The following is a 15,398-nucleotide window of genomic DNA, read 5'->3' as shown; positions in this document are numbered from 1 at the left end:
GAATTAAAGTCTGTAAACATTTATTTAGGTTTTTTTATGTGTTAGAGCAGCATTAGTTTTCGAACATTGATATTTTTGGGACACTCTAATGTGCTTACTTCTAACCTTAACCAGTTCGACTCCAAGTTATAGATACTTCGAACATCTGCTCGAAACATTTAACAACCATAAAAGGTAACATCGCAGAATTTCCTACAGTTCTCTCTGCCGAAGAACCACCGTGAACCGGTTCAAGAGAGATTCTTTCTGACTCGAGCCAACTGCGGTCGGGTTACCTACCTGCAGCATGTGCGATTCATTCAAGCGTAGTTATTGGGCGGCACGCCCTTCCACACGGAGGTTCTACAAAACTTGATGAACAGGATTGTGCGCTGCTGATTGTTGGAACACCCGATGGCACCGAAGGTTTCCATGTAGAACATGACGATTTATAAGTCTCGTTGACCTACAAAAGAAAAGACCCTGACAGGGAGTCAGCAGCAGCATTGATCGCGCGGTGATGATGCAAAGAGCAGATGCGGAATCGCGTTTCGGTCGATGGGTTGGTTCTGGGAATGCAATTCTTAGCTACGCGCCCGTTTGACGTCGTCATGCCGAATGGGACAATAACTGGATGACGTCCGAAACGTTTCTGCAGTAAAAGTTTCGTGCCCGAAAAACAATGGCACCGATATGTAAATTTCACCCATTAAACCACATTCAATCAATTCCGCCCGGCGAATGTGCAATGTTGAGGGGGACAGGGCTGGTAGTGGATCACGTTTTAGCGACTTGGTCACTATTTGAATACAAGTCTCTAGAAAGTTTCTATTTTTACTGAAAGGTTTACAGTCTATATTTGAATCAAAATGGTCTCTTACTATATTTTTTTATACTGCTTGCAATCTTGGTGCAAATTTTTCGAGGTTCCAGAGAAACCTTCAGCGACTGTTTTACAAGGATCTTTCTGATTTCTATTTGGTCTATTTTTTCCGGCATGAGGTCTCTAAAGCTTCTAGTTTTCAAGACACTTAGTCGATACCAGCCCTGGCGATGGTGATAAGCATTGGCTACCGTACCGAGGCAACGTGTAGCTTTATGGCTAACTCTTTCCGGCACTTGACTCTTTCCTCCACCGGCCGATGTGTACGTGATCCTTGTGACGTATGTTTGGTTGGGTGCGTTGAGCGTTGTTCACAGTGCCATCGTCCTCTATGATGGTGGTTTGCGGTTTATTAAAAATTCCCCAAACCAATTCACTTCGTGGTGGTGATACTGTCTTGCTCGAAGAATGTTCTAGAAAGCACTACAGTGAACTAGGAGAGTCTCCTCCCATGTCTCGCCAGTAAATATGATGATGAGCATAATTTTCGGCAAAGGTGGTCACGCTGTCTATTGTTTGGATATTAAATTGTTTTGTTTTTCTTAATGGCATGCTCTAAGGTGATTGACGAAATGACGTGGGCAACCGCGAAGTGATTCATGGGGCGTATTGATTGGAGAATTACCCCTACCGGTAGAGATTGCGTGGCGTAAGTCACGTAGGTTCTAAGTGGGTCTGTTAGTACCGCGTAATCTTTTAGTAAACTGTATAATCATATGAAAGATCTTTTCAAATTTAGCTATTTAACATCTATAAGACAGCAGAATCTATGACAAAAGGTCGAAAGAACAGAAGGTCGAAAGACAAAAGGTCGAAAGGACATAAGGTCGAAGAACAAAAAAGCAGGGACAAAAGGTCGAAAACCTTTCAAAGAAGGAAACATTTTTCACCAAGCAAATCATTCTCGACCTTTTGTCCTTTCGACCTTTTGTCCATAAACCAAGACAGGAATGGATTGTACCATTATGGGAAACTGTTAACTATTAACTTCTGTTAATAGTTTTCTCAAACTTCGAATGGGAGCTTTCCAATGGTTGCTTGGAAGCTTTCGCGAGCATTTGCTAGAACTTTTTCAAGTTTTTGCTGATAAGTGTATGCTGGGAGGTTTCCCTAGCATCTGCTGTAAGCTTTCTCGAGCTTCTTCAGCTGGAAAATTTTCTTATTTTTTGAATACTTGGAAGATTTTTCAAGCATCTTTTTAAAGCAGGGGATCTAGCAGCATCTGATAGAAGCTTTTCCAAACTCCTGCTGTAAGATTTCTCTAGCTTCTGCTGATATTTTTCACAAACATGTGATGAGAGCTATCCCAAGCATTCGAAGGATTTTTTTCGTGCTTCTGCTTTAAACTTTCCCAAGCTTCTACTGACAGCTTTCCCAAGCTGCTGTTATAGGTATTCCAAGATACTGTGGATAGCTTTCTCAAGCTTTTGCTGATCGTTTTTCCAAGCATGTACTCAGTACATTGTACTGAAACCTCTTTCAAACTTCTGCTGTGAGCTTTCCCAATTGTCCATTAGAAGGGTTTCCTGGCTTTTGCTGGAAGATTTTCCAAGATTTTGCTGTGAGTTTTTGCAATTTTCTTTTCCTAGCTTTCAAAGCTCTCCGAAATTTCCAAGCTCTTCTAGCTTCATGATTTCCCAAGCTGATAGCTTTTCCAATTATCAATTATCATGCAATTAAGATGTTCAACTTTTTTAAGCATTCTGTAGCATCTTCTAGGAGTATTCTTAGGCTTCTACTGTAATTATTCCAAGCTTCTACTGAAAGCTTTCCTAAGCGTCTACTGAAAGCTTTAGCAAGCTTTTGCAAATAGCTTTCCCCACCTTGTGCCGGGATCTTGCTCAAGCATATGCTGGAAGCGGATGAGCTACTTCACCTCGAATGTCATTTCCCCGAACGCTAGGTCCCCGAATGCCAGTTCTCCGAATAACCCGTTTCCCCGAATAGCCCATTTTCCCGAAATGTGTTTGGTACTTACAACTGTTTTAACTACATGTATTTCAGGCTGGTGAATGTGATATGCACCCTTATTTATTTGATTGGCGGTTCTTTTGAGTTTTTCCGTCCTTGGCATCTTTAGCCGTATATGTTTGGTCGAGAATGATCAAATATCTCCTTCTTTTGATTGCTCAGCGTTCTTTATAGTTCACCACTCTGCCACTGTTGGCTATTCTTATAAGTTCTTGAGCTGCATCATTTTTCGGGGATACGGGTCATTCGGGGAAATGGCATTCGGGGAACTGGCGTTAGGGGTAATGACATTGGAGAAAACGACATTCGGGGAAAAGGTAGTACAATTGCTTGAAGCATTTTAAGTTTCTACGAAGCTTTCTTGAATTCTTCAGAGAGGTTCACTCATCTTCTGCTGATAGCTTTCCCAAGTTAACGACCTTCTCAAAATTGTGCCGAAAACTTTCACAACCATCTGCTCAAAGCATTCCAAAGGTTCTACTGAAAGGCTTTCAAAGCTTCTGCGGATAGCTTTCCCTGCTGGAATCATTCTCATTCGGTTATAAAGCTTCTATAGGGAGTTATTTTGAGCTCCTACTGGATTTTTTTTGTTAAGTTTATGCTCGAAGTTTTCTTAGCTTCTGATGGAAGTTTTCCCAGCTTTTGCTGGAAGGTTTTATAGGCACCCAGTCCACTGGAGGCTGTCTTAAGATTTTGCTTGAATATTTATATTTGTAGGCTGATAGCTTTCCTAGCTTTTACTAGACTTTCTTAAGCTTCTGCTGGGAGCCTATAGAATTCTTCAGCTGGAAAATATTCCTACGCTCATGCATTTGCATTTGCCGGAAGAGTTCTCGGGCTTTTACTGTGAACTTTGCCAAGGTCTTTGTTGTTAGCTTTTTTACAAGATATTTGAAAAAAAAATACATGTTCAAAACAAATAACTCGCGAAAAGATACCAACAAGTGAAAAATTTCACAAATCGACTTTTTAACTTAAAAGTAACAGCTCTTTGAAGTACTCTTGGATCATATTGATCCCAAAACACAGACATAGGGTTAATGTATGAAGAGTTGTCCCAAGTTTCTAAAGGTAAGCCGTGAAAAATTAGCTTATCATAAGTTATATCATATAGTAGTATCATAAGTTTATAATATTAATAGATTTTTTTTTCTAATTGTAGGGTAACTCGATGTTCCCTTAAATATATAGCAAGTAAATATCTCATATTAATCTTCCTTCGTTTGTTCACAGACGTGGAGCAGAGGGCGATTTGCTATGCCCATTAAATTCGATTTGACACTTCAAGTACTGTCACTATCGCTGTAACGCCATGGCAAACCAGATTTGGTCCACACGAACACCACTCGCGCCATTAGCATAACTGTGGCTAATGTTTCTATTATTATATGCGACTCCTGCACAAAATCGGATCAATGGGCAAGCACTATTAAAAAAAAAGATTCATTGATATTATATATATTGATATATATTGACATTTACTATGCTTGTTTCTAAAGCTTACAGTGAGATCAGATTTCAATGTCATTCTGAAGGTTTGAAGGTCGCAAGCATGTGCTAAGACAAGCTCCACACATTAGCGTAACTTGAACTCAAATCTAGAGGGGACTTGACCCATTTGTTAAAAAAATCTCTCAAATAAGGTGCATCCTTAGTTTGAGTTTTTAATATTCTAGGGAGGCTTGAACTTTTCTAGGGGGGCAAAGACCCCCTAGCACCCCCGTATTTACGCCAATGCCTCCACATTTGAATTCTTTTCCATCCTTCTTTCAGTGATATGATTCAACAGCTTCAATAATAGAGGTTTAGTAGTTAAATATAGACATGATCCTCCTCCGCTCATTAGTCGTATACCGCCTGAAATTGTCAATAAACGTGCTTTACCCATAATGCTACTGCATGACTATTATGACCTTCCCATGTATCACTCTCATATCCCGCCATCATCGATTGCTAGGCGAATTCTTATCTTCAATGGCAGCGACAATACTCATCCAATCAGTCGGCGAAACAGTTGAGCAGCACGCGAATGCCTCTCCCCTTGCTCATAATCATCATTCAACTGCAATTATAAACTCACTGGCACCCACCTCAACTCGCTCGTGGGCAAAACGTGACCGGTTACCTTCGACTTCCCTTACCCAGAGCAACTCCGCATACTGACCTGCCTTAGGGGAGCCAGAGAAAAAAAAATATAACCCTGCAACCCGGCCTAGTTAAATATTCGCAACAGTACGAACGATCGCAATCGGACTTCCCTTACCTACGTCTCGGTTCTAGTTCTACTGCATTCACCGATTCGCACACCTTCCTCGACAGTACGTTACAAGTTGTTAGTAGAAAGTGAAATTGAAATATGCAAATATATGAGCTGCAGCAGCGGTACAATGTCAAGTGCACATTACTTTTGCAAAGCCGCGGACCCGTAACCGGCAGTGTGCACACCATTTCTCACTGGAATCATAGCACAGATAATCAGACGCAACACTTGGAACAATTTCCTTTAAAATCCCTTACCCACTTCACACAATCATAATCTGGTGGTAAAACACGATTATATGCAAAAAGGCCTGAAGATGGCGCTAATGAGAATCGTCAACTACGAAGGAAAGCTGTGCGCGCGCCTCTGATTGTGAACATAAGGAAGTTTAAAATTATCGTTAAAAGCGTGATCGTTGAAAATTTCATCCATGCTACGTCTGTTTGTCTGTGCTCATAGCCTTATGGCGCAAAACATCTGTTTAACCGCCACTTTTTCGTCTTGATAGGTAGGTACACATGTTGGCACTAACCTGTGGGACACATCGACAGCCAGCAGGCTAGGCATTAGTGCTGGCTAGCACGATTTATCAATCACCTCCTAGACTAAGTACGGGCACCTCGCCTATTCGTCGAATAGCAAGTAGAAGCCTAGTGATTCGTAGGCGACTTAACCGTCAACCGATCGTAATAAATTTGTTGCTGCTGCATTACATTATTGTCAGGCATTCTATGAAAAGTCAAGTTCAAGTTCTCAATCGCTACTTAGTGTTGGGTTTTCATGTAGTATGTTGTTTTATTACACAGGCAAACGCACATGGAGTTTTTTTTTGTATTAACTTCATATACAGTTTTTTTTTCCTGATGAATAGAATAATTAATCTAGTTTAATAATTGTGGGGCTTATCCATTTCACATAAGGACATTTCGTATAAGCACGTTTGTCATGATTAAAGTTTTGCACAAAGCAGTTCATACAAATACAAGTAGCATTTTAATTCGCATAACGCAAATTAACATTATGCGAAACGTCCACGAATAAAATTATCCAAAACTTATTTATCCTGTGTATTCATTGCGGGATATTCCAGTTAAATCTGGTGACTCTTAGTGAACTCCTGGGATTCATGGCCAGATCCTGATGATTTAAAGTCGAATTTTAAGGATTACGAGCAGGGTCCAGGTGCCATTCATGAGCATATGAAACATGGTTAAAAACGATCCCGAGGAATTCTTCAGAAACTCCTTAAGGGATGCTACTAAAGATTTATCAGAAGTTGCTTAGAGGAATTTCTTCTGGATTAGGTCCAGAAAATTCTGGAATACTCTAACGCTACATCGAGTAATTTTCACAAAGATTACACGGGAGATATCACAGAAATGATCCCAAAATTTTCTCCATATGTTTTCTTTTACGTGGAAGAACGCCGTTTTTTCAGTTGTTACTTCTTGTAGATTTGTCACAGATCCTTCATGAAACATCCCCCAAAGGGATCCCAAAAAATATTTCAGAATAAATCAAAACCGTACATAATTCCTACGCTGATTGTTTTATTCATTCTAGGCATTTTCATGGAGATTATTTAAAAATTCATCTACGATTACTTCTTTAAGGTGAAGTTGAATCGAATACAAACCTAAAATTTTCAAGAGCACGATTCTGGAGAATCAGACATCCGATTGAGCTGAAAACTAAATAGATCGGTCACTAGCTGGTGGTGACTAACCAATTAAGTTTCCAGTTCAACTGGATGTACGGTTCTCCAGATTTGTACTCTTGAAAGTTTGAGTTTTGGCTTCGATTCATCTTCAACTTAAGATGGACGGCCAAAACATCGGGGTCCTTCAGAGTGTGGAGTTGGGCTTAAGGGTTGTGACAGGTTTGTGGTTTGCTAATTACCTGTTGCCCAATTCTGCACCACACACTTGGGCACTCTCTATATAGTACTTTTTCACCAGCTCTGCACTACGTGGTTTGAGCTCACTAAACCTTCATCGGTTGATGGTTGCTCGATTAGTGATCTTATTTTACATAGATCACTGTCCTCTCGGTATTGGTCGGTGACCCAGACCATTTTCGTGCCCGTTAACCCGACCATATTGATTACCGTATCGCTACCCAATGAAGGTTACCAACATATCTTGTCCATCCCTCTGGTGGTGGGTATTAGAAGCTCCTATAGTGTTGATGGTGGATGATGGTATAGTACGGTGGACTGTTCTATTATGGCCTGAAGTCGAACTAACTGACAGAGAAAACTGCATGAGGACACTACTTGCACTGTATTTTCACAAAACCACGATTCAAATTTAAACAAAATCTCAAAAATACTCCACACTGAACTACGTACACATACAAATTATACTGCTAGTAACTTTGCCGGGTAGCAACTCGAGTTCCAATAGTTGGCATGATCCACACGATGGAAGGAATAGATGCGCACCATAGCTAAACATCGCACTTTGGTTAACTCATTATTCAACGCGAAGCAGTAAGTATACAAAACGCTTTCTAGAGAAATTTTCTGCGTTTTTTTATCTTCCTGACATTACTTCCTCACTGGGACAGAGCCTGTTTCTCAGCTTAGTGTTCTTATGAGCATTTCCACAGTCATTATCTGAGAGCTTTCTTTGCCAACGTTTCCATATTCGCATTCGTATATCGTGTGACAGTTACTATAATGCCCTGGGAAGTCAAGGAAATTTCCATTACGAAAAGATCCTGGACCGACCGGGATTCGAGCTCACACACCTTCAGGCAAGGTAAATATAAATCAGAGTCAGGTGAATTACTCCAAGGAATTTTGCTGGTAATCTTCCAGGGATTGCCTCAGAATTTTTTTTTTCAGAGATTCGCCAGCTAAAAATTCCTCCGGGGATTCCTTCAACAATTCTTCTGGAACATCGTCCAAAGATTAACGATGGGACCATCCTCCAGGAATTTTATCAAAAAATGCTCTTAGATTTTCTCCAGGGATTACATTAGGAAAAGATCTACCTAGATTCCTCTAGGAAGATCCATTCATTCCTCCAGATATTTCCCAAGCGATTTCTTCGTGGATTCATCCAAGGATTATCTAGAGATTTCTCCAGAAACATTTTTACAGGGATTTCTCCAGGGATTCCTTCCGCATATTCGTCACACTGATTCTTCGAGGGATTCCTCCAAGGATTACTCCAGGAATTTCTCCAGGAATCCCTCCTGAGATACCTCCGGGGATTTTTTCGGCCATTTACCCAGATCCTTCAAAGATCCCTTGATCAATTAACCAAGGTAATCTTCCATTGATTCATTCAAAAAAGTACCCAGATAGTCCTTCAGAGATGCCAACAGGAATTTTTCCTGAGATTCCTCCAAGGATTCTTCCAGGAAAATCTCTACAGTGGTCCCTCCAGAGATATACCCAGAATTTTTTTTAGGAATTTCTTCAAAAATTACTCCACATGGGTTCCACTGAAAATTGTTCCGAAAAAGGAGTTCCTCGAGTAATGCCTGGAAAAAATCTTGGAGATCCCTGAAGGCACACTTTGGGTAATTTTTGAATAAATCTTTGAAGGAATTCATGAAACAATTTTTAGAAAAATTTGTACAGGAATTTTTGGAGGCCGATAACGAATCTCTGGGAATTCCAGGAGGATCACTTGGAAATTTTTTTGGAGTGATTCATGTGGTGATTTTTTTTGGAGATATCCCTGGGAGAATTGTTGAAGTTTTTATTTGTAAAACTCTTGTAGGAGTTCCTGGTGAAACATCTGGAGAAATTCCTGGTGGAATCGATAGAGGAAACCCTGAAGAAATCTCCGGAATGATTTTTGTGGGAATTTCGGGAAGTTTACCTGGGGAAATTTCTACAAGTATGCTTGAAGGAATTTCTATAAAAAATATTTGAGAAAAAACAGAAGTAATCACCAAGATCCCTGGAGGAATTCCTGGACAAACCAAAAACTTTTGTAAAGATTTTCCTGATGAAATCCTTGGAGGAGTTGCTGGAAATATTTCTGGCGGAAGCTCTATAGGAATATCAGGAGAAACGTTTGATGATTCCTCAAAGAAATCTCTGAAGGAATCGCTGGAGCAATCCCTGGAACATTTGCTTGCAAAGCGGAAAAATTCTTAGAGAAATCCCAGTAAAGATTATACTAAGAGGAAGCTATGGAAGAATTTGAGAAGAAACTCCTCGCAAAATCTCTAAAAGAATCCTTGTAGAGATTTTCCTGCAGAAATGCCTGGAATAATCTTCTGAGGAATCCGGTCTAAAAAATCTAGTAACAATCAAAAGTTTTCCATAAAAGAATTCCTAGAGGAATCCTCGAAGGAATAGTGGAATTCCTGGAGAAATCGCTGCAGGGATATTAGCAGAAATTATCTTGGAGGAATTTCTGGTACAATCACTGAACGAATTTTTAAAGGGAATCCTGGAGAAATCTCTGGAAGAGTGTCTGGAAAAATTTCTGGTGGAAACATTTGAGATGTTTCGGGAGAAATTCTTGATGGTCTCTCTGAAAGTTTTCCTGAAGGAATTCCTGGTGCAATATTAGAACTAATCTAAAAATTTCATTTGCGGTCAAAAGTTCTCATTCGTCAACGATAAAACGTCATTTTACTTAGAGGTTCAAAATTCAAAAATGTTTAAAAATCCAATCTCCCATATCTTTCTTACAATCCTTACCATAAAAATAGTGCCCTTTGTAATGTTCCGTTTTTTCGGTGGTCATTTAAAGGTGGCCCAAAGACAATGTAGGTTTATATGAAAATTACTATGGAGAAATTTTTAATTATGTTCCCAACATGTTAGAACTAGAATGTAAGTACAAACATATCATCTCATAGTAAAAACTGTGGCCAAAAATGAAGCTTGGGAAAACCTCCAGCACAATGTTAAAAAAATCTTCCATCGAAAGCTTTCCAGCTGATGAATTAGAAAAGCTACCTGCAAAGGCTTGGGACAGCCTCCAGCAAAACCTTGAATACCGCCATTGACCCTTCTTTGAAGAGTTGATATATTCAATGATTCCTTACCCATTTTGTTGCTTACATCAAGTTCAGTTTTAGCTAAGCTCCAAGTACTTTAATTTTGAACAAGATGATGTTACACTCCCGTGTAAAAGTTTGCCCAACTAACAATTTTAGCGCTATAAGCCAAGATTATTTGGTTTGTGCTGTATAACACTTGAATTCAAGCAGCAATCGCAGCAAAAAATGAAAGCTTTCAAAAAAGAACGATTAGCGTTAATACAGCTGTAACGCAAACGTTTTGCAGCTACAAATCATAGCTGAATAAATTTCGTCAGTTATCGCTTTTGCTGCTTTCACTAAGCTGTAACTCAACACCGTAAAAGATAGAAACCTAATGATGTGGAATAAAACTCGCCATCATCAATCCGGCTGCTTCTATACAATATGATTTGTTATGCTACTCAATATATATATATATATATATATATTTAAGAAGCGCTTTGTCGTTAGTTATACATCGAGCATACAGCAGTATGCTGTAAAACAACAACTTGTGGCGCATCTACTCAGCTTGTTGGATGTAAACATTGCGTTTGACGTTTCGCACCCTTTTACAGCCTGATGAAGTGGTGTAAGCGCGGCTATGGCATCTTTTACGATCATTATAAAATATTGTGTGAACCGTTTTCGATGTAGAACAAAACGGTGTGTTTTCTTTGCCTTTCGATATAGACTTTGGTGGTAACAAGGACAGCGTCGAGACTTGTGGATGCAGAGATCGTGAGTTCGATTCCAAGCGGTGGCAGGTAACGTTGGGAACATTAAATTCAGATACTTATGATATGAATTCCGGAAGCTGTGAAACAGCTTGAAATAATATTTAATCGATAATACAGCGAAGCTGTATAATAATTATTCAACAGTTGCGAAATGGATGAGAAAGCGCCTTCCGAAGATGTTACACAGCTACTTGTCGTATAACTGTAGAGATAGAGCAATGATCGGTTTGAATAAGAGCTGCCAACACAGCTTAAAAGTAGCTGAGTAGATTCGCCAGATTTGTTGGTAAAAGGATCGCATAGAAGCTTTCGTTCGTATGTACAGCGCCTTTACTCAGCATAAAGCCGTATAAAGAGGGCCTAGAGAATGGTTACATTTGCACTAAATTTTAATTGGGTGGTTTTACCCCCTCAAATACTAACGAAAGTGTTTTGTCCATTTCTCTATGATTAGAGAAATGTCAGAGCAATTCTTTGTCAAATTGTAGAGTAATTGAAAAAAATATACCTGGAGAACAGACGTTTCGCTATAAGTTGGAGACGTAAACAATTTAAGGATCCAAGATGGATACATGACAAAAATTTACGAGTGAGGAAAGTGTGCCCAAACGGTCATGTAGGATCCAAAAAACGTCGAAAATAATTGAACTATGAAGTATTGTTTTTTATTATTTTTGACACCCCAATACATTTTGGACCCTTAAAATATATCTTTTGGATCCCCAGCATTTTTTATCGTTTGGCGACAAAGTCCATGACACTGGTTGTATGATATGGTTGCCCATAGTCTAATCAATCGATTGATAATGGAAAACCGAAGAAATTCTACGCTTTTAGTTCAACAATTTGAAAAAAGTTTTTGTTTACACTTGAAAAATTTCTGACGGCTTCAATTTCTGTGTGTAACGTGTTTTAACGGTTGCATGGCTGAACCGATTAAATTAAATTAAGTTCAGATAATATAAACACATTTTCTTTTCATACAAAAGGTTGATGCAAGTGCGGAATAGTCCTATTTTCCAAAATGGCATATGAATTGAGTTGGTCTTTCGATTTAAACTGTGAAATTTTCAGGATTGTAATTGTTTGTCAGAATGCTTAGAGCAAGTCTTGAAGAAATTTATGGACAGATCTCAGGATAAATTCATAACGAAATCTACACAGTTATTCCAGAAGGAATCCGTAAGAAAAGATTTCTGGTCAATAATTTGAAAAAAAAAATAACTTTGACCGTGCAATGGATAATGAGCACTCCTAGAAATTCAATGATGTATTTTTGTCACATACCTGTTTCTGGTGAAATCCTTGGCAACAAAAATTAAATGAATAGTACGCAGTAAGAACAGTTTTTAAATACACTTCAAGCCATTTTGCCTCATTTGTTAATTTAATTACCCACTTTAGGTTTTCTACACCAAGATTTCAATTTCACACTTTCATTGTTTCGACCTGGAGAAAACTCATCGTCCGATTTAACCCGCTTATGGTAGTCCTTTTACAGCTTCCCTGTAAATAAACTCGATTACTTAACGCTCATCATAAGCGCGATCGTAAACCTGTCCAAAAGCGGGCCACTACTGCCATTGGCCACAAGTGCAATTGCAGCTGTCACGTCGTACCCTTATTGCATATTGAGTAACATAACGCCGACCGTTGACATGTCATCCGCGCATATCAGCGCTGTCGGAGAAAGTGAACATACAATACATTCGCGCAAATAGTTGAAGGAGCCAAGCAAGGGGTCGTGACCGACGACCGACGAGGATAAACCAGTTTGCAATTTCCCTTTTCGCCAAAAATCAAACAAAAGCCTGCTGCGCTTCGTCGGCTTCGCCCTGCCCACGTCCATGCAACAGATCAGGAAATTACAGTGCGGCAGATCGTATTTAACGCAAAACATTAAGTTTCACCTCGATTTCTTCTTAAAAGTTCGGGGGAAAATCAACGCAAAGGACGCGCAAGGAACTCAACGCACCGAAAGCGATGCGTTTCACGGAACGTGCGAATCGGCATGGAACGCAAGTTATTTGCGTTTCAGGGTGCGTATTGATTAAGAGATTAATTTATTGGTACACTGTATGGATCCGTCATCTCGGATCGCACATACGGGATGTGTTATTGACAGTTGGTCAGGTGAACTCTTTGTTTGCTGGCTCAAGGCGGGATCTTGATTGTTTACAAAATAGAAATCAATTGTACTCACGTACGGTGGCCGTCTTCGATCCGAACCATAAAGTAAGGTCCGGCTGGCCTTGCTTGGGCAGCGTCGAGTGCGTTGGACTTGTGTGTGAGAACGAACCGGTGCCCTTTTGGAGGGAAATTTGCGTTTTCTGATTCTTGGTGACGATTGTCATCAAAACGCGACAATGAAGACGTCCCGTCCCATCAGACATGGCTTAGCATGAGTTATGGCAAAGGCGTAGCTAGAGAATCTGGGTATCCTAGCTACGCTATGGCTTATGGTGCCATAAAAACCGATGCAAATTCGGTCGCTTCTGCAAGAAATTGTGGAATTCATTGGTATTCCATCGAGGCGGAATGAAATCTCTGCATCAGGAAGACTGTTGGATTTCCAAAGGAGGGTGTTTCGTTTATATTACTGGGAACTCCATTTACGAGGGATGGTGTTACATGAATATTTCATCAATCATCCAAATCACACCGTTCTATAATTAGAACCCGTTGACGATTCTGAAGCAATAAACGTTCGTATTTTAAGTTTGTGATTCCAACAAAAGATTCCCTCTTGTCCAACCCCCTCGAAAAATTCCAACCATGTCGTTAAAAAGCAATAATCGATACACGTGTTTCCTTCTCTCTCCCTCTCGACATCTTCATTTCAGAAGCCCCCGCTGCGCTCTGCCATTTTCAACGATGGCACCGAACGTCCTTGGGAATACACTGCTCCTGGCAGAGGCGTGCATACAACCGGAAGACCCCAACAACAACCAGATCAAAGCAAACAAATCGATTTTGAATGTGCGAACCACGACAGAGCCAACTACGATAGTGACAGCGAAGGCACGTGTACAGGTAGGTTATGCGAGGGGCAGGGAAATCTCCTCCGACAATTTATTGTTTTTCTTTTTTTAGTTTTTCCAATAGTTCTTAAATTTTGATTACACAAGGTAGCTTAACAATTTCAGAGCACAACAGTATTTTTTCAGATTTTTTACACCCCTAATTTGCATAAAATCTATAAAAATCACATCAATACAATTTCACTCATTGCAAGACAGATAATATAATGACAGCTTGCATTTTTACTACAAATTTGGGTGGTTTTGATTTACCGTTCGCTGTTGTTGGTTTAAACATATTTCTTTTTTTTTATTGAACCAGGTGGACGAACTCCAGAAGACTGATTCCAGCAGCAGCAGCAGTAGTAGTAGTACCAGCAGCTCCTATTTCCAGGCCGCTTTGGTGTGGCGTAACATAATCGCTTTCGTGTATCTGCACGGTGGATTCCTGTATGGGCTCTATCTGGCGTTTACCGTTGCCAAGGGTAGCACCATCCTACTAGGTAGGTGAATCATCCTATATCATAATGATTTTGTAGAACAGTTGTTGTCCAATGTTGAGTTGTGCAGAATTGACTGTATAACATAACATCCCCTGAAATCACTGTATTGATTTATAGCATTCCTATCTCACATAATTTACGACAACGTGTGCCATCAAAATACAGAGAGAAGGACACGACTAAACGACGTCTCGTGAGCGGCATTCTATTAGAGACGTGTAAGACCGAAGGTTCTTAGGTTCTTTTTTTTGTGAACATCATATCGCATGTACTTCATTATGATTCCAGAACGTTTAGGAATTCAAGTGGGTGTGCTAGTGGGTGATTTATAAGTGGAAATTCCAATCATTACAATAGGCTACAGCTTATGATATTGCTTCGATGATCTCAACCGTTTCTAGGAAATGACAGAATCGTTTTGATTTCATTTTCAAGATTTGAATTTGATAATTATGTAATACATTTTCAAATAAAAGACTCGAACATAACCTATGATTCAAATTTGGCAACAGAAATGTTACCAAAATAGAACGGGCACTGTAGTTAGTTGGTAATTTTAACGAACAGATGGCGCTGAATTCGATTTTTTCGTTTATTACTATAGCGATTTTGAGCCCTATGCTGGTTCATCCCGTCGTATATTTATTTCATTTCACGTTCTAGTCTAGAGCTTCAGTATCTTCAGACATGTTTTTGAAAGTGAAAATATACGACAAAATGTCGAAACACCAAAGTTCTATGACTTCAAACAACAAAGTTATAGTAAAAATTGTAAAAAACATCATAATTCTACGTTACTTGAACTGTTTTCGTTGAAATCATTAAATGTTTTGTTTCAAATGCCATAATTCAGTGATATTTGTGTTTGCTGTTGAGTTGTAAAAACAATCAATATTTTTAACATTGCTTCACCGTCAATCAGGGTAACTTAGATCAGCTTTTTTTTAAATATTTATTAAAAATTTCGTTTGAAAAGTACTGGCCCAGTGGTACCCATCGCTCGTGACCATATGTTATATTTTGTTTTACGAACGATAACTATTTGAA

General features: G+C 39.5%; 1 protein-coding gene across 3 annotated transcripts in view; it reads left to right on the top strand.

Moving 5' to 3' along the window:
- The window catches only part of LOC5568897 (acyl-CoA Delta(11) desaturase), a 66,698-nt gene that overhangs the window by 16,482 nt on the left and 34,818 nt on the right, over positions 1-15,398 (top strand). For 2 of the 3 annotated variants that reach the window (XM_021837742.1, XM_021837741.1), the window contains exons 2-3: positions 13,672-13,861; positions 14,171-14,351. In XM_021837742.1, coding sequence (XP_021693434.1) covers positions 13,703-13,861; positions 14,171-14,351 — 340 coding nt within the window. In that variant the 5' untranslated portion in view covers positions 13,672-13,702. Of the gene's footprint in view, positions 1-12,966; positions 13,064-13,671; positions 13,862-14,170; positions 14,352-15,398 lie in introns of those variants that run through there. The other variant, XM_021837743.1, reaches the window with a different exon arrangement.

Source organism: Aedes aegypti, chromosome 1 (genome assembly GCF_002204515.2).
Source record: "Aedes aegypti strain LVP_AGWG chromosome 1, AaegL5.0 Primary Assembly, whole genome shotgun sequence".
Classification (NCBI taxonomy): domain Eukaryota; kingdom Metazoa; phylum Arthropoda; class Insecta; order Diptera; family Culicidae; genus Aedes; species Aedes aegypti.
The sequence above is the reverse complement of the archived record's forward strand: the minus strand, read 5'-3'. Positions and strand labels throughout refer to the sequence as shown.